The following is a 20641-nucleotide window of genomic DNA, read 5'->3' as shown; positions in this document are numbered from 1 at the left end:
TAAATAAGCACGAGCCCTTGGTCAGTTGTTAAGCCTGGAGAGCCTATAAATACAAGTGGACATCCAGAAACCGTTAGCAGAGCGGCGGTGACATCTCAGAAGACACGCCCTCCCTCCCTCCCTTTGTCGTAGCTCTAAGTTGTGTGGTTGTTTATGTCCCTTCCTAAGAAGGGGATATTTGTGTGTAAGTTTATGGTATATAGTTTGAGCTGTAAGGGCTAAACTAATTTATGGGAATAAGTAAGAGTATTGGCAAGTAATGTTTTGGTGATAATACGTTTATTATAAATACCAACAATGAAAGAGCTACGGCCAATTATTTCCAACAAATAAAATATTTTATCAAAATGATAATTTCTGGTTTCATAGTATTTATTTATAGAAGGTTAAAGATTTCTGTATTCATTCCCATATCACAGGGGTGTCCAAGTTCAGTTCATAATGCTTGTGAGTACCACACCAGCAAGGTTGTGATGTAGAATCTTCAATGCATGGCGCACTCCTCTCCCAAACTACGAACCAAGGAGGGCATTTTCCTTTTCAATATATCGTTCCCAGATAACATTGCACAACTCCCTATAAATAAATCTGAAAAAGACCTAAGCATTCAGAAACATGGCTTCGTCTGAATCGGGGTCCTTCCCGCTATCCTCACTGGGTAGAGAATCTCCACCACTTGGGGACCTACAGCTTAAGTCCTCCACCCCAGACTCCTGGTCACTGTTGGCAGACAGGTCTGGGTCAGAGCTTTTCAAGTGGTCTTGAGTAAGAATGAGGGCCGAATCCTCCTCACCCTGGGATGGGCTGCGGGAAGGGAACAACTTCAGGTTGTTGCTGTAATCCTGGGGCGAGTTTACAGGAGAGTTCTTGGTGATACACATCTGGAATGTGTTGTTTTTCGCTTGGTCATCAAACTTCTTGTTTACTTCATTGGTTTGACGAGTCTCCAGCTTTGCTAGTCTCTATATGAAGAATTGTGACATTAAAGAAGCTCATTATCAGTTTCATTTACCATGCTTTACACAAGATTACATCATTTGCTGATAGTGAAGGAGGTTTATCAATTTTGTCACATAGCAAGGCAATGCTAAACAGGAGCAATGAGAGAGATGATTAGGCAGATTTATTATAAGATCGTAGCTTGATTTATAAATCTCTTATTTTGCTACTTTATAGCCTAGTCAGTATTTTTTCATTCAACCCAGTGGGCTAAACGAAAAAAAAAAAAAAAATAGCGGGAGGAGATCCTGTACCAACAATCTGATGTTAGTATTGTGATCTCCCCTGCTGAGTTATTGTGTTCTGACAGGAGGACTACACCCGTCAGAACACTCCTGCCAGCATTTGCAGCCATTGGCTGAGAGTGCTGACCGGATGCCGATCGGCAGACCTTTTTCAGTCATGTCCCTTCAACAGAAGCCAGAAGTTTGGCAGGCTTCTGCTGTCCCGGGTGCCGTACACATGGGCCAAAAGTTAGCCAGGTTCTATTGAACCGGCCCATAACACCCGATATTCAGCCCGCACTGCCCTTAAAGGGGCTGTAAAGTCTCAGGCCCTGTACACACGTCCGAGAAACTCGACGGGCAAAACACATCGTTTTGCTCGTCGAGTTCCTTGTGAAGCCGCCGAGGATGTCGGCAAGCCGAAATTTCCCATTGAACAACGAGGAAATAGAGAACATCTTCTCTATTTGGCCCGACGAGATCCTCGTCGGCTTCCTCGGCCAAAAGTGTACACACGACCGGGTTTCTCGGCAGAATACGGCTTCGATCGAGTTTCTGGCTGAATTCTGCCGAGAAACTCGGTCGTGTGTACGGGGCCTCAAGGTTTTTCACCTTAATGCATTCTATTCAATAAGGTGAAAAACCTTCTGTGCTGCAGCTGCCCCCTTTTTCTTACCTTTCTTACTCATTCGTTCCAGTGACGAGCACAAGCCCAGCAGCTCCATTCTCTGTCTATGTCCTCATTGGATAGATCGGTAGCAGCAGAAGCCATTGGCTCTGGCTGCTGTCAATCATATCCAGTGACAGGAGAACGGCAGGGATGTGTCCTGCTGTCTGTGCAAATGGACGCAACAGTGGGACTCGTGAGCGTAGCCACACGGGTGCCCCCGAGGGAAAGCGGCTCTCTATAAGGGCACCCGATGAGGAGGAAGGGCCAGGAGTGCCGCTGGGGCACCCCAGAAGAGGAGGATCAGGGCAGCTCTGTGAAAAACCCTTGCACAGAACAGCAAAAGAAAAAACCCAAACACTTTAAGGCCTGGTTCACACCTATGAAAGATGCGGTTGATGAGTTTTCCTGGTGCATTCCATTGCAGTCTATTGGGTAGATTCAGGTAGGGGCGCGCTAATTTGCGGCGGCGTAGCCTAGCGTGTTTACACTACGCCGCCTTAAGTAAGAGAGGCAAGTACATGATTCTCAAGGCACTTACCTCCTTACTTAGGGCGGCGTAGTGTAAACGCGGCGGGCGTAAGGGCGCCTAATTCAAATGGGTTGGAGGGGGGCGTGTATAATGGTAATGAGGCTTGACCTCACGTTTTTGAAGTTTTTTGGCTACTGCGCATGCGCCGGGCGCCTACATGTCCCAGTGCGCATTGCGGCTAAGTACGCCGTACGGGCCTATTGATTTCGACGTGGACGTAAACAACGTAAATCCCGATTCGCGGACGACTTACGCAAACGACGTAAAAATTTCGAATTTCGCGGCGGGAACGGCGGCCATACTTGACATTACTATTCCACTAGAGCCTAGCTCTAACTTTACGCGGCCTATCTCTTACGTAAACTGCGTAAAAGTCATGCGTCGGCCTGGCGTACGTTCGTGAATCGGCGTATCCCCTCATTTACATATTCTACGCCGACCGTAATGGAAGCCACCTAGTGGCCATCCAAAATATTGCAATCTAAGATAGGACGGCGCAAGCCGTCGTATGTTAGATATGTTGAAGCGTATCTCTGTTTGAGCATACGCTTAAACTTAGGTCGGCGTAGATTCTGAGTTAGGTCGACTTATCTACTGATAAGCCGGCCTAACTCTTTGTGAATCTACCTATTAGGAACCATTAGGGGTGCAACGGATCAAAAAACTCACGAATCGGATCGATCCTCGGATCAGGAGTCACGGATCGGATCATTTTCGGATCAGCAAAAAAAAAAAAGACAAATCTTGTTACACCCACCAGAGTTTTAGATTTCACAGTTATTGTCAACACAAAACGGAGCTTATACCCTTAAATACAGTGTTTGGAAATCCGACGGACTGTTTATTGCTAATGTGACAGAACACCTCTGATTTCCACATTAAATTTAACATTTAAACAGTCCGTCGGATTTACAAATACTGTATTTAAGGGTATAAGCTCCGTTTTGTGTTGACAATAACTGTGAAATCTAAAACTCTGGTGGGTGTAATGAAAGATGTCCACTTGCCTCCATGTCCTCCCAATACAGATGCAGCTGTTAGGGGGCCTCTCCACAAATACCTCTGGCCCCTTATCTCCCTCTGTTTTGCTATTTGTCTGCTTCAGATTGAACATTACAATGCTTACTGCTGGTGCAATGGATCTCCTACCTGCAGAAGCTCACTGTTGCTGTCTCCACATGTCTGCAGTGAGCGCGCTGTGCGGGGAGGCGTGTCACGCTGGGCTCTGGCAAGCACACGGGGGTGGAGCAAGATGGCCGCCGCTCCGGAGCTAGGCCGAAGCCGGGGACTTTCCTACGGCCGAGGCTCCGGAGCGCTCCGCGGATCGCGTGGTGTGCCGATCCGAACGGGGTGGCCCGTTCGGATCACGGATCAGTGACGATCCGTTGCACCCCTAGGAACCATGGGCCTGATTCCCAAAAAAGCTGCCTAACTTAACTTTCAGCAGTTAAGTTACACTGACTTAAAATTTCTACCTAAGTGCCTGATCCACAAAGCACTTACCTAGAAATTACACGCCGTGTAACTTAAGTGCCTCCGTCGCAAGGCGGTCCTCCTCTCCGGGGGGCGTTTAAAATTTAAATGAGGCGCGCTCCCGCGCCGGCCGTACTGCGCATGCGTGTGACGTAATTTTCCCGACGTGCAGCGCGCGAACGTAATTTACGGCGGGCTTTGTGGATTGCGACGGGACACTAAAGTTGCGACGGGTGAAAAAAAAAAAGCGCCGGGAAAACAAAAACAAAAAAGAAAAATTGTCAGCGTCGCTCGGCATGCATTCCTGAGAGGGAGAACTCCATGCCAATTTTCAAAGAAAAAAACGGCATGGGTTCCCCCCCCAGGAGCATACCAGGCCCTTAGGTCTGGTATGGGTTGTAAGGAGACCCCCCCTACGCCGAAAAATCGACGTAGGGGGTCCCCCTACAATCCATACCAGACCCGTATCCAAAGCACGCTACCCGGCCGGCCAGGAAAGGGAGTGGGGACGAGCGAGCGCCCCCCCCCTCCTGAGCCGTGCCAGGCCGCATGCCCTCAACATGGGGGGGTTGGGTGCTCTGGGGCAGGGGGGCGCACTGCGGGCCCCCCCACCCCAGAGCACCCTGTCCCCATGTTGATGAGGACAGGACCTCTTCCCGACAACCCTTGCCGTTGGTTGTCGGGGTCTGCGGGCGGGGGCTTATCGGAATCTGGGAGTCCCCTCAAATAAGGGGACCCCCAGATACCGGCCCCCCACCCTAAGTGAATGGATATGGGTTACATCGTACCCCTACCCATTCACCTGGAGGCAAAAAGTTAAAGTTATTAAACACACAACACAAGGGTTTTTAAAATAATTTATTAGTCTGCTCCGGAGGCCCCCCCTGTCTTCTTTATTAGCTCTAATACCAGGGGGGGCTTCTTCTTCCACTCTCCGGGGGTCTTCTCCGCTCTCCGGGGGGGGTTTCTTCTTCCGCTCTCCGGGGGGGGGGTCTTCTCCGCTCTCCGGGGGTCTTCTTCTATCTTTGCCGCTCTCCGCTGTCCGGTGCCGTCTTCTTCAGGGCTGGCTGCCTGCTATCTTCGTGTGTTAGCTCAATTACTAACAGGCAGCCAGCGCGGTCTTCTGTGACGTCATGTTCTTCTTCTCCCCTCTTCCGATGTTGACACGTCACCTCTTCTCACTGCAATGATGGAAGCGCGCCTTGCATCCCATTTATATAGGCATCACCGTCCCATCATGCTCCGGTAGGTACCCACGTGGTGGGTGCCTACCCACGTGCACCCACCACGTGGGTACCTACCGGAGCATGATGGGACGATGATGCCTATATAAATGGGATGCAAGGCGCGCTTCCATCATTGCAGTGAGAAGAGACGACGTGTCAACATCGGAAGAGGGGAGAAGAAGAACATGACGTCACAGAAGACCGCGCTGGCTGCCTGTTAGTAATTGAGCTAACACACAAAGATAGCAGGCAGCCAGCGCTGAAGAAGAAGGCACTGGACAGCTGCAGAAGAACCGGGGTGCGCCGAGTCAACAGCGGAGAGCGGCGAAGATAGAAGAAGACCCCCGGAGAGCGGAGAAGACCCCCGGAGAGCGGAGAAGACCCCCCCCCGGAGAGCGGAAGAAGAAACCCCCCCCCGGAGAGCGGAGAAGACCCCCGGAGAGTGGAAGAAGAAGCCCCCCCTGGTATTAGAGCTAATAAAGAAGACAGGGGGGGCCTCCGGAGCAGACTAATAAATTATTTTAAAAATCCTTGTGTTGTGTGTTTAATAACTTTAACTTTTTGCCTCCAGGTGAATGGGTAGGGGTACGATGTACCCCATATCCATTCACTTAGGGTGGGGGGCCGGTATCTGGGGGCCCCCTTATTTGAGGGGACTCCCAGATTCCGATAAGCCCCCCGCCCGCAGACCCCGACAACCAACGGCAAGGGTTGTCGGGAAGAGGTCCTGTCCTCATCAACATGGGGACAGGGTGCTCTGGGGTGGGGGGGCCCGCAGTGCGCCCCCCTGCCCCAGAGCACCCAACCCCCCCATGTTGAGGGCATGCGGCCTGGCACGGCTCAGGAGGGGGGGGGCGCTCGCTCTTCCCCACTCCCTTCCTGACCGGCCGGGTAGCGTGCTTTGGATACGGGTCTGGTATGGATTGTAGGGGGACCCCCTACGTCGATTTTTCGGCGGAGGGGGGGTCTCCTTACAACCCATACCAGACCTAAGGGCCTGGTATGCTCCTGGGGGGGAACCCATGCCGGTTTGGATTTTACAAATTGCCGTGGAGTTCTCCCTCGGGAATGCATACCAAATGCCGTCGCTTGAATGGGCTTTTACAAGGTGTGACTAATTTTCCACATTGTAAAACCAGCCCTAGTTTTGCGCAAGCAAATCGGAACTTACGCAGAAATCACAATGCTGAAAAGCGTTGTGGATCTGCTTAAGTCCTCATTTGCATACTCAAAGCGGCATTTCAATGAGAAATGCCCCCAGCGGCGGATGCGGTACTGCATCCTAAGATCTGACCGTGTAAGTGTCTTACACATGTCAGATTTTCTGCCTAACTTTGGAAAAAGCCTTTTGAGGATCGTTTCCAAAGTTAGGCACAGACTGAACAGCAGTTCCGCCTGCGTATCTCTTTTGGGAATCAGGCCCCAAAAACTCAACCTGCCACAGGGGTAAAAAAAAAAAAAAAGTCCCTGACCCTTTCCAAAAACGCACAGGTGGAAAACACAGAGAACTTGACCCATAGGAAGCCATGTTAATTGGACTGTAGTGCATTTCTGCAAAACCGAAAAATGCATAGGTGTGAACCAGGCCTAAAGTAGCACTACAATAATATTGTGCATGTATTCAAGTAAACCTCTGTCTACTGTACAGCAGGTAATCTGTCTCACTTACCTGCCCAGTACCGCAGACATGGGTGCCGCAAAAACAGCAAAAACTGCATGTACCTCGATACAGGAGAGGTAGTCTAATTTTAAATACATGTACAACTATTTTTGTTGCCAATAACCTGACCACAGAAGATACAGGTATGCTCGTATCTAAATCAGAAGATGTAAACTGACCACACTAGCATGGATTGCTAGTGTGGTAATTTTTTTCTTTTAACAGGAAGACAGGAATCGGCAGGATCAGCCAGGTAATCAAGAAGAACTGCCACCACAATTACAATTTTAATAAAACTAAGCAATACCTTAAAAAGACAGATACATTAGTTTTTTATTTTTAAGGTTACAAGCATTTAATCTTTTTTTCCCAATCTCATAAAGGATCATGCAGACAGGGAAATGCAGCCTGATTTCAGGAATATTCAGCTAGCTACGCAAGATGCTGGCTTCCTTCAAATTGCTCCAAGCAAATACCCATATACACAAGCCCCAAATACATTTTCGCTAACATTCTCCGGGAGATTAGGTGATCGACTAACTTCACAAAGAAGGCCACAATGAGCATTTTACTTCGTTTATAGATAATACAAAAAATACTGTATTATTCGGGCTGCTAACCTAAAAATATAAACTACTCTTCTTGTTGCTAAAGTTCATTCAAAATCCCTTTAAATACATAGGCCCAGATTCTCAAAGGGCTTACGACGGCGCAACGCAATGTACGCCGTCGTAAGTCCTAATCTGGGCCGTCGTATCAATGCGACTGATTCTTAGAATCACTTACGCATAGATATCCATTAGATCCGACAGGCTGTCGGATCTTAAATGCAATTTTTTTTTTGCCGCTAGTTGTCGTCTCCCCGTTGAGTATGCAAATTAGCAAAATACGCGAATTCCCGAACGTATGCGCGGTCGACGCAGTGAAGTTACGACGTTTACGTTAGATTTGCGACGCGTAAAGTTGCCTCTGCTATATGAGGGGCAACCAATGTTAAGTATGGCCGTCGTTCCCGCGTCGAAATTTTAAAATTTACGTTGTTTGCGTAAGTCGTCCGTGAATGGGTCTGGACGCCATTTACGTTTACGTCGAAACCAATGACGTCCTTGCGACGTCATTTGGAGCAATGCACCCTGGGATATTTTCCAGACGGCGCATGCGCAGTACGTTCGGCGCGGGAATGCGCCTAATTTAAATGCTCCACGCCCCCTACCCGGCTCATTTGAATTAGGCGGGTTTGCGCCGGGTGATTTACGCTACGCCGCCGCAACTTTACAGGCAAGTTCTTTGTGAATAAAGCACTTGCCTGTAAAACTTGCGGCGGCGTAACGTAAACCAGATACATTACGCCCGCACAGTTTTACGCCCATGTACGAGAATCTGGGCCATAGACTGTAGTATATTTTGCCTCAAAGGATTTGGTTCACTAACAAGGAGTGTAAGTGTAACTGAGAGCGTAACATACTTGCTGCAGACATGCACTGTCTTGAACGGCAAACAACAAAGTCAAGGTTAGTGTTATCTTTCTAGGCGGTTTACCTACAATGACAAGAAAAAGAATATGAACCTCTTGGAATTAACTGCTTTTCTGCTGGAATTTGCCACAAATGTGATCTGATGCTTATTTAAGTCACAGCAATAGACAAACATGATGTGCTTAAAGCTGATAATACACTCATGCCTCGTACACACGATCAGTTTTCCCAACAAGAAAACCGCCGGGAATCCCGGTGAAAAAATGAAAACATGTTTCCCGGCGGTCTTTTTCCCAGGGGAGACACTGCAGTGGAGCATACACACGGCCGGCTTTCCCGACCAAAGCTCTCATGGCAGTTTTCCTGCCAGGAAAACCGGCCGTGTGTATGGGGAAAAAGCTACCGAGCAGGTTCTCAGTTTTCCCTGTGGTTTTCCCGGTAGACTTTTTACCGCCGGGAAAACCGATCGTGTGTACGTAAGGCATCACAGTTCAAATTTTTTGTATCTTTATCTAACACACCCATTAAACATTCACAGTGCTGGAGGAAAAAGTAAATGAACCCATTGGCTAATTTTTTTTCAACAAACACTAAGGCCTAGTACACACGAGAGGATTTATCCGCGGATACGGTCCAACGGACCGTTTCCGCGGATAAATCCTCTCGAGGATTTCCGCGGATTTGGATCCGATGGAGTGTACTCACCATAGGATCGAAATCCGCGCCGAAATCCCATTGCGATGACGTGTCGCGCCGTCGCCGCGATAATTACGCGGCGACGTGCGCGACGCGGTTATATAAGGAATTCCACGCATGCGTCGAATCATTACGACGCATGCGGGGGATCCATTCGGACGGATTGATCCGGTGAGTCTGTACAGACCAACGGATCAATCCGTTGGGATGGATTCAAGCGGATAGATTTGAAAGCATGTCTTCAAATTTTTATCCGCTTGAAATCCATCCCAGGGGAAAAAAATCCGCGGAAACAGATCCGCTGGGTTGTACACACCAGCGGATCTATCCGCTGGAACTGATCCGCAGATCAATTCCAGCGGATAGATCCTCTTGTGTGTACGGGGCCTAAGTGGAGCCAGTAGTTTGCACCCTTGGAGTAAAATTTTTCTTGTCTAAATTTGTTTAGTGACAGCAAAAGAAAAGATCACATATATGGTAATAATATTGAGTTGTAATTCCAACATAAACTGAAAGTAGTTTAACTAAAACAATTGTAGCATGGATCCAACTACTAAAAAAATTACGTCATACATTGTATAAGAAAGGATAAAACCAACCTGGTTAATATAAGATGACCTTAGATAAAAAATAAAAAAAAGGTCTTAATTATTATCAAGAGTGTAGTTTTAAATAATAATAATAATAAAAAAAAAATAGTTACAGAATCTAAAATCTTATACTACATATTGGAACTATGTACAATTGGTATAATGATAACCAAGGAAATAAAAGTTTTGCTACCAGAACTATATGAAGAAGAGAGAGAGAGAAAAAAAAAAGAGAGAGAGAGAGAGAGAGAGAGAGAGAGAGAGAGAGAGAATGGTGGAAAAAGTAGAAGAGAGAAAGAAGAAAAAGAAATCTTAGGTAGGAGAAAAAATAGATAGAGAAGAAAGAAATAAGAGGTAGTAGGGGTCCCGGGGGTAGTAAATAGGAATAAACACATAGGCCAGATTCAGATACATCGGTGTATCTATCCGCAGGGCGTAACGTATCTCAGATACTATCAAAAAGATATTGTTCCGTATTGAAGTTCCGTATTCAGAAAGAACTTGCGCCCTATGTTACGGCGGCGTAACGTATGTGATACGGCGTAAGCCCGCCTAATTCAAATGTGGATGATGTGGGCGTGTTTTATCCAAATTTAGTGTGACCCCACGTATTTGACAATTTTTACGAACGGCGCATGCGCCGTTCGTGAAAGAATCCCAGTGCGCATGCTCGAAATTACGGCGCAAATCGTCAATGCTTTAGACGTGAACGTAACTTACGTACAGCCCTATTCGCGAACGACTTACGCAAACGACGTAAAATTTTCAAAATTTGACGCGGGAACGACGTCCATACTTAACATAGAATACGCCTCATATAGCAGGGGTAACTTTACGCCGGAAAAAGCCTAACGTAAACGACGTAAAAAAATGCGCTGGCCGGACGTACGTTTCTGAATCGGCGTAACTACCTAATTTGCATATTCCTTGCGGAAATATACGGAAGCGCCACCTAGCGGCCAGCGTAAATATGCAGCCTAAGACACTTACGCCGGTTGGATCTTAGGGAAATCTATGCGTAACTGATTCTATGAATCAGTCGCATAGATACGACCCCGCAACTCAGAGTTACGACGGCATATCCGGAGATACGCTGTCGTAACTCCGTTGTGAATCCGGGCCATACTGTATATACTCGAGTATAAGCCGACCCGAATATAAGCCGAGGCACCTTATTTTACCACAAAAAATGGGAAAACGTATTGACTCAAGTATAAGTCATCTGTATGCCTCACTTTGCCTCACTGTGTCCATGCCTCACTGTGTCCATGTCCATGCCTCACTGTGCCCATGCCTCACTGTGTCCATGTCCATGCCTCACTGTGCCCATGCCTCACTGTGCCCATGCCTCACTGTGCCCATGCCTCGACTGACGTTTAACATGGGAGTCTATGGAAGGGGTGCCCGGCTTTGAAAATTTTTTGCATGGATCGTTGCTTGATTGACTCCATTTTTAGTTTCAGCAATTATTAAGGTTGGGGATTTCCAAGCTTTGGTAATTGTTTGTTTTGCGGCTGTAGTGATCTGTAATAGGAGTTTGAATTGGCGGTAGGAGAGAGTGTCCGGTTTTAAGTTTAGAAGTGCTATTGTAGGATCAGGATTGATAGGGATTTCAAACAGTGTTGAAATCATAAGAAATACATCTTTCCAGAAACGTTTTGCTACCAGGCAATCCCTGGAGTCTAAATTTTTTAAATAAGTTTGGAGGTGCGGTTTAGAGCTACTGTGATTAATAAAGGACTCTCAATTTTTTTAAGACTGCTGTTCATAAGAAGCATCAGCTGACTAGCAGGACTTTTTTTTACCGTCTTGCTAGCACACCGCTAGTAATTTTCTAGCAAAAAATACTGATTTTAACTTGTAAGCAACAGATGTCATAAAAAAGCTTAGTCTTTAAGTTGTTAAACTGACCTCATTTACAGACCGAAGTACATCCTTTTGATCTAATGATACAATGTTTCTTTTTATCTCTCAGCGCTGAGCAATTTGTCGCAGGCTTTTTTTTTTCTTTGACAGCTCTGAGCAGAGAACGGCTTGTGGAAATGCTGGCTTAAGATCGTGAGGGGGGGGGTTGAATCGAGATTGCGATTTTTAGCAATTAATCTTGCAGCGCTAGTCGACAGTTTACAGTTCATTTACTAAAGGCAAATATACTGTGCACTGCAAGTGCACTTGCTCTACATCTGAGAAGCTCTGAAATGAGTTGAAGCTCTGCTGATTTCTATCATCCAATCATGTGCAAGCATAAGAAAAAAAAATTGTCCTTGCATGTGATTGAGTGTTCTTTGCAAAGTCAAGCTTACCTCATTTAAGAAGCTATGGAGCAAGTGCACTAGCAGTGCACATTATATTTGCCTTTAGTAAATCAAACTTAATGTCTACAAATAGGGATAGTTTAGAACTGTGGCTACTTGTCCTAGAAGTGAGCGCCCAGCCAAGATGACTCCCAAGGCACAATGCAGAATCCTCAACGAGGTAAATAACAACCCAAGAGTAACATCCTTGTCCATCAGTCTACCATATTGAACAGGCAGGGGGTCCATGTCAGAACACCTAGAAGGAAGCCACTGCTGTTCAAAAAAACATTGCCGTGTACCTCAAACTTGCCAAAGAGCACTTTGGCAAACAACGTCACTTTAGGGAAAATGCTTTGTGGACTGATGGAACAAGTTCAATTGTTGGGCAAGAATACTCAGCACTATGTATGGTGCAAAAAGGGCACAGCTTACCACCATCAAAACATCATCCCAACAGTGAAGTATGGTGAAGGGAACATCATGATTTGGTCTTGCTTCTGGCTGCTGTCAAAGTCTGTCAGCCAATGAGGACAGAAAGGGGCCGAGACTCTGTGTCTGAATGGACACAGGGAGCTGTGGCTCGGCTCAGGTGCCCCCGTGGTAAACTACTTGCTGTGGGGGCACTGAACAGGAGGGAGGGGCCAGGAGCACCGAGGAGGGGCCCAAAAAGAGGAGGATCTGGGCTGCTCTGTGCAAAACCACTACACAGGGCAGGTAAGTATAATGTTTTTTTTTTTTTAGTTAAAAACAAACCTAAGACTTTAGTATCACTTTAACTCCAAAGGTTCACTTAATTAGTGTCAATGTTTAATGGGTGTGTTCAATAAAGACAGGAGAAATTAGAACGGTTTGTGCGTTATCAATTTAAGCACAATGGCCCAGATTCTTAAAGGGCTTACGACGGCGCAACTCCATGTACGCCGTCGTAAGTCCTAATCTGGGCCGTCGTATCTATGCGACTGATACGCATAGATAACCATTAGATCCGACAGGCGTAAGGCTCTTACGCCGTCGGATCTTAAATGCTATTTTTTTTTTGTCCGCTAGGTGTCGCCTCCGTCGTTTTCCCCGTTGAGTATGCAAATTAGCTAGATACGCGAATTCCCGAACGTACGCGCGGCCGACGCAGTAAAGTTACGACGTTTACGTTAGGCTTGTCCCGGCGTAAAGTTGCCCCTGCTATATGAGGCGCAACCAATGTTCAATATGGCCGTCGTTCCTGCGTCGAAATTTGAAACGTTACGTCGTTTGCGTAAGTCGTCCGTGAATGGGGCTGGACGCCATTTCCGTTCACGTCGAAAACAATGACGTCCTTGCGACGTCATTTGGAGCAATGCACCCTGGGAATTTTTACGGACGGCGCATGCGCAGTTCGTTCGGCACGGGGACGCGATTCATTTAAATGAAACACGCCCCCTACCCGCCGAATTTGAATTACGCGGCCTTACCCCGTGTGATTTACGCTACGCCGCCGCAACTTTACACGCAAGTGCTTTGTGACTAAAGCACTTGCATGAAAAACTTGCGGCGGCGTAACGTAAATGACATATGTTACGCCGCCGCAGAGATACGCCCAATCTACGAGAATCTGGGCCATTGTGTCCGTCTATTATTGTGACTTTGAGGAGGATCAGATTCATATTACTGCAGAAAACTAGTTAGGCCAGCAACATATGGTGCAAATTTCAATTTTCACGATTCCCTCATCAACACAGACAGTGCTGACAGGGGCATCTCTCCTTCCAAGACACTGTATTGAAGACAGCAGCTCTAAAGCAGCCGCTAGCGATAACTGCAAGTAAATTTGGCAGGCTGGTTGTACTCAAATTGATTGATCAACTCGGTACATTCTGCCTGCCCATACATGGTTCGAATCTCGGTCGGTTCCTGCTGACATGGTCGAAATTCGAACAGTCTACTTAATGTTGGGAGATTCACATACTTTATCTTGCCACTTTAAATCAAACCCCATAAGTCACTGTACTGTATGCTGAGTGAGACAGTAATACACACATGAAGTCAAAGGGAACATGTACCTTTTCCATGCAGTCCAGCTCTTCCTCAAGTTGCTGAGTTTCTTCCTTCACTGCCTGCAGATAATCAGTCACGCACTGTCTGGGGTGCATACCTTTCTCAAAGCGATTGTAAAGTCCTCTCCAAAACCTGGAAAATTCAGAAAACCAGTTACTCCTTTATTGTTTGTAATTATTGTAGATACTTTTGTGTGATGCAAAGGACTGACCTCAAAGCCCAACTACCTGATTAAATAAATAATCCACAGGCTGCTTCCCCAAACCTCCCTGCAAACCTCTCCACTCTTTTATAAAAAAAAAATACCCCAAAAACCTTATAGATGTTCTCAAAATAAGAGCCACACAACAGCCGCCACATTTTATTTCACATACAGTACTTCTGTTAGCCATCTTGGACAGCACTTCTATGTTTTCATGGGAATTACAGCTATGCTCTGACACTGCAGGGGACCCGTCAAGGGCAAGTAGATAGCAATATATAGGGCCAGATTCTCAGTGGAGATACGACGGCGTATCTCCAGATACGCCGTCGTATCTCTGCGTTGTGCCGTCGTATCTATGCGCCCGATTCTTAGAATCAGTTACGCATTGATATCTGTTAGATCCGACAGGCGTAAGTCTCTTACGCCGTCGGATCGTAACTGCATATTTACGCTGGCCGCTAGGTGGCGCTTCCGTCGCATTCCACGTTGAGTATGCAAATTAGCTAGATACGCAAATTCCCGAACGTACGCCCGGCCGACGCAGTAAAGTTACGCCGTTTACGTTAGGCTTTTCCCGGCGTATAGTTACCCCTGCAATATGGTGGCGCAAGTGCGGCGTACCAATGTTAAGTATGGCCGTCGTTCCCGCGTCGAAATTTGAAAAAGTTACGTCGTTTGCGCAAGTCGTCCGTGAATGGGGCTGGACGTCATTTACGTTCACGTCGAAACCAATGACGTTCTTGCGGCGTACTTTGGAGCAATGCACACTGGGAAATTCCACGGACGCCGCATGCGCCGTTCGGGAAAAACGTCAATCACGTCGGGTCACAGTACTTTTACATAAAACACACCCCCCTGATCCAAATTTGAATTAGGCGGGCTTACGCCGGCCGATTTACGCTACGCTGCCGCAACTTACGGAGCAAGTGCTTTGAGAATACAGCACTTGCCCGTCTAAGCTGCGGAGGCGTAACGTAACTCGCATACGTTACGCCGCAGCAAAGATACGCGGTTCTATGTGAATCTAGCCCTTAATATGCATCGGACATGCAAGAAAAGTGATGCACAAAAGGGTGCAGAATCAACACCAGCAAAGACTCCTTTCTAAACAACGGTGCTATTGGTGAGATCCAAAGTACAGCAGAAGCTGCACGGAAATAGTAACTTTTCTTGGCTCCTCTAGCCGAGGCACAAGAAATAAAAACAGTACTGCCAAAGCAGGGACAATTGTATTATTTCATTTAGCTGTATTTGTGGTTAATCACGGTTTTTGATTTATGCTTTTTTGCACACAGACCTCAAAGTATTTTATTAATGTTATAGATTATTTAGTTTAGTAGCACAGTAGCATTTAACAGCGCAGCGCCACTCCATTTGCACATTTATTCACACCATAGTTGTGGGAACATAGGGGGTTATTTACGAAAGGCAAATCCACTTTGCACTATAAGTGCACCTTTAAGTGCAGTCGCTGTAGATCTGAGGGAAGCTCTGAAATTAGACGAAGCTCTGTTGATTTTATTATCCAATCATGTGCAAGCAGAAATGCTGTTTTTTATTTTCCTTGTATGTCCCCCTCAGATCTACAGCGACTGCACTTGTAGCGCAAAGTGTATTTGCCTTTCGTAAATAACCCCCATAGGTGCTTGCAGCGGTTAATCCATTTATCACAATTTGGCATTAAAGCGGAGTTCCACCCAAAAGTGGAACTTCTGCTCATTGTACTACCCCCCCCCCTCCCCTCCGGCGCCACATTTGGCACCTTTCAGGGAGGAGGGGGGACTGGATACATGTCTTTCACAGGTATCCTGTTCCACTTCTGGGAGCCTCAGCCGCGGGTATTGGCGTCAATGCTCAGGCTCCTTCCCCGGCCACCAGGCCAGTAGGAGAGAGGAGCGGGGCCTCGTGCATGTGCAGTAGGGTTCCCGGCTGATGGAAACAGCTGCGGTGTCGACATCCAGGGCTGGACTGGGACCAAAATTTGGCCCTGGATTTCATCCAGACCGGCCCACTTTAATTCAATAAAATGCTGCCCCCACCCCCCGAAAAATCACGCCCACCAAAAGGCCCCTAGATCCATTATTGTATATCATGAGAGGGTGAGAAAGAGAAAGAGGGGTGAGTGTAAGAAAAAGAGAGTGAGTGTAAAAGAGAGGGGGTGAGTGTAGGACCCCTTTTTACACTGAGGCATTTTTTAGGCGCCTTTGGGCTAAAAATAGCGCCTGTAAAGCGACTGAAAAATGCTTCCGCTGCAGTCCCAGTGTGAAAGCCTGAGTGCTTTCACACTGGGGCGCTCCCAGGGCATTACAAAAAGTCCTCCAAGCAGCATCTCTGTTTTAAAAAAACGGCCCACTGAGCCATCGGCCCACCGGGAAACTCCCTGTAGTCCCTATGGCCAGTCCATCCCTGTCAACATCACTGGACTCCAGGACAGGTAAGTCCGATTATTAAAAGTCACCAGCTGTATGTGCAGCTGCTGGCTTTTAATTTTTGCAGCGGTGGGCGGGCCTCCGCTTTAAGTCACTAATTGATAGCGTGGGAGTAAACCCCATTTTTCATTTGTAAACCTAAATCTTAAAGTGACACTAAACTTTGGTTAAAAAATATATATTCTATTTAACTATGTCATTGTTTTTCTTTGCTCTTAACCTCCTCCAAATGATTTTTTCTTTTTGCTGCTTGGACCAGACTTCCTGTGACATGGTGGCTACAATTACTCTCCATGGTCCCACTGTATGTAGCCACTCTCTCCTGTTGGCTCCTGGGATGGGCTAGGGCAGTGAAAGCGAACCTTGGCACCCCAGATGTTTTGGAATTACATTTCCCATGATGCTCAACTATACTGCAGAATGCATGAGCATCATGGGAAATGTAATTCCGAAACATCTGGGGTGCCAAGGTTCGTCATCACTGGGCTATGGACTCACGAACCGTGGACCACGGAATTTGTAACCTGCAAATAGACGGAAAAAAAAAATTCTGGACGGCCGCACTCCAAAATGACTAAAACAAATTAGGTCTTTATTTTCAAATGCACATGCATTCACCGCAAGCAAAAAGGTACAGTATAGGCCGACGCGTTTCACGCTGTACTTCAGCGCTTAGTCATGGCTAATTTGGAATTTGTAACCTGCATAGAGCAGTGTACATGAGCGCAACTAACATGAACTGCTCATTCCAAACAAATAGAAGTGAGAAGAAAAAAAAAAGAGGAGGAATGGTAGCATGGAAGATGGTAAACAAAAGTAGAAAAACAGTAAAAAACGATTTTATGAAAAAAAAAAATGATTACAGGGGGCCATATTCTCGTAGAATTACACCGGCGTATCAGCAGATACTCCGACGTAAGTCCGAATTTAAGGCCGTCCTATGTTTAAGTGTATTCTCAAACTGAGATACACTTAAACATGCCTAAGATACGACGGCCAGCGCCGTTGTATCTTAGGGTGCAATATCTACGCTGACCGCTAGGTGGCGTTTCCTTTGCGGTCAGCGTAGAATATGCAAATGACTAGTCACGCCGATTCTCGAACGTACGCTTGCCCGTCGTAGTGATTTTACGTTGTTTCCGTAAGCGATATGCGGCGTAAAGATAAACATGCCCCCTGGGTGGCGTACTCAATGTTAAGTATGGCCGTCGTTCCCGCGTCAAAATTTGAAAATTTAACGTTGTTTGCGTAAGTCGTCCGTGAATGGCGCTGGACGCCATTTACGTTACTGTCAAAACAAATGACGTCCGTAAGACGTCATTTAGCGCAATGCACGTCGGGTAATTTACCCGACGGAGCATGCGCATTACGATCGGCACGGGAGCGCGCCTAACTTAAATGATCCACGCCCCCTACCAGGATCATTTGAATTAGGAGTGCTTGCGCGGGTGGACTTTACGCGACGCCACCGCAAGTTTACAGGTAAGTGGTTTGGAAATCAGGAACTTGCCCGTTAAACTTGCGGCGGAGTAACGTAAAGGACATACGTTACGCCGCCGGATATGTACAAGAATATGGCCCAGGGCCATTAAGTAGTGGATATGTATAGATTATTTTTGGAGACTTATGCTGCCTACACACGATCGGACATTCCGACAACAAAATTGTGTTTTTTTATTTCCGACAGAATGTCGGCTCAAACTTGTGTTGCATACACACGGTCACACAAATGTTGTCGGAAATTCTGATCGTCAAGAACGCGGTGACGTACAACACGTAGAACAAGCCGAGAAAAGTTCAATAGGCTGTGTGGCTATTCTGCTCGATTCCGAGCATGCGTAGATTTTTGTGTGTCGGAATTGCATTCACACGATCGGAATTTCCAACAAGAACGCTTGTTGTCGGAAAAAAATTGAGAACCAGCTCTCAAAACATTTGTTGTCGGAAATTCCGATCTTGTGTACACGGCATAAGGATATTGTTTAGTGTCACTTTAACCAAAGGCTAATAAAATAAATCTCAACCTAACTCCTAACCTCCGCTGGTGTCCCGCGATCGGGTCACAGGAGCTGAAAAACGGGGAGAGGTGAGTGTAAACAAACCTTCGCCGTTCTTCTCTGTGGCTTGTCACTGATCGTCTGTTCCCTGTCATAGGGAACGACGATCAGTGACGTCACACGTCCAGCCACGCCCCCTACAGTAAGAAACACAGGACAGGACACACTTAACCCCTTTAGCGCCCCCTAGTGGTTAACCCCTTCACTGCCATTTTCACAGTAATCAGTGCATTTTTATAGCACTTTTAGCTGTTAAAATGCAAATAGTCCCAAAAATGTGCCAATTGTCTCCGCCATAATGTCGCAGTCACGAAAAAAAAAAAAAAAACGCTGATCGCCGCCATTAGTAGTAAAACATTTTTTTTAAATAAAAATGCCATAAAACTATCCCCTATTTTGTAAGTGCTATAACTTTTGCGCAAACCAATCAATAAACGCTTATTGTGGGGTTTTTTTCAGAAATAGGTAGAAGAATACGTATCGGCCTAAACTGAGGAAAAAAATATTTTTTTATATATTTTTGGGGGATATTTATTATAGCAAAAAGTAAAAAATATTTTTTTTTAATTGTCGCTCTATATTTGTTTATAGCGCACAAAATAAAAACCGCAGAGGTGATCAAATACCACCAAAAGAAAGCTCTATTTGTGGGAAAAAAAGGATGCCAAATTCTGTTTGGGAGCCACGTCGCACGACCACGCAATTGTCAGTTAAAGCAAAACAGTGCCGAATCGCAAAAAGGGGCCAGGTCCTTTAGATGCATAATGGTCCGGGTCTTAAGTGGTTAACTTAACCCTTAACAACCATCTAAAGTTAATTGTCTAGTCCTAGCCCCTAAACCTAATTTTTAACCTGAAGGTATCTTGCAGTCCTCTGTTCAAGAATTTCAGCTGCAAAATCTGTTGATTAAACCTCCCTTTTAAAAAATCTCTTACGATGCGCTGAATATATTTGAGAACATTTATTGGTTCTGACAAATAACATGAAAGGAAAAACAGAAAGGGAACTTACTTGAAAGAGGATGGCGCTGTATTAGGTCGCAGCATGCCCAATGTCTGACTGTGGTTTGGTCTGTAAAGGGGGTTCATGTAATCCAAATGCTGCTTCCACAGGTAGGACCAAAGGGAGTACGTTCTCTCTTGAACCCTAATCAATAAACAAGAGAGAAATATTGCAGCATTACAAACTAAGGATCTGTCTTATCTGCTTGTCAGACATACAGTGATGACAATAAGTATTTGAACACCCTGCTATTTTGCAAGTTCTCCCACTTGGAAATCATGGAGGGGTCTGAAATTGTTATCGTAGGTGCATGTCCACTGTGAGAGACATAATCAAAAAAAAAATCCAGAAATCACAATGCATGATTTTTTTAACTATTTATTTGTATGATACGGCTGCAAATAAGTATTTGAACACCTGAGAAAATCAATGTTAATATTTGGTACAGTAGCCTTTGTTTGCAATTACAGAGGTCAAACGTTTCTTGTAGTTTTTCACCAGGTTTGCACACACTGGAGGAGGGATTTTGGCCCACTCCTCCACACAGATCTTCTCTAGATCAGTCAGGTTTCTGGGCTGTCGCTGAGAAACACAGAGTTTGAGCTCCCTCCAAAGATTCTCTATTGGGTTTAGGTCTGGAGACTGGCTAGGCCACGCCAGAACCTTGATATGCTTCTTACAGAGCCACTCCTTGGTTATCCTGGCTGTGTGCTTCGGGTCATTGTCATGTTGGAAGACCCAGCCTCGACCCATCTTCAAAGCTCTAACTGAGGGAAGGAGGTTGTTGCCCAAAATCTTGCAATACATGTCCCCGGTCATCCTCTCCTTAATACAGTGCAGTCGCCCTGTCCCATGTGCAGAAAAACACCCCCAAAGCATGATGCTACCACCCCCATGCTTCACAGTAGGGGTGGTGTTCTTGGGATGGTACTCATCATTCTTCTTCCTCCAAACACGGTTAGTGGAATTATGACCAAAAAGTTCTATTTTGGTCTCATCTGACCACATGACTTTCTCCCATGACTCCTCTGGATTATCCAAACAGTCATTGGCAAACTTAAGACGGGCCTTGACATGT

General features: G+C 46.2%; 1 protein-coding gene across 1 annotated transcript in view; it reads right to left on the bottom strand.

The window, feature by feature from the left end:
- Positions 1-416: 416 nt before the first annotated feature.
- MTMR7 (myotubularin related protein 7) overlaps positions 417-20641 on the bottom strand; it is a 97562-nt gene continuing 77337 nt past the window's right edge. Inside the window, exons 12-14 of the mRNA XM_040334644.1 lie at positions 19573-19707; positions 13876-14002; positions 417-962 (exon numbers count right to left, since the gene is read on the bottom strand). Of these exons, the coding sequence (XP_040190578.1) occupies positions 600-962; positions 13876-14002; positions 19573-19707 (625 nt within the window). The 3' untranslated portion in view covers positions 417-599. The remainder of the gene's footprint in view (positions 963-13875; positions 14003-19572; positions 19708-20641) is intronic.

This window comes from Rana temporaria, chromosome 1, assembly GCF_905171775.1.
Source record: "Rana temporaria chromosome 1, aRanTem1.1, whole genome shotgun sequence".
Lineage (NCBI taxonomy): Eukaryota > Metazoa > Chordata > Amphibia > Anura > Ranidae > Rana > Rana temporaria.
This window is presented reverse-complemented; position numbering and strand designations above follow the sequence as displayed.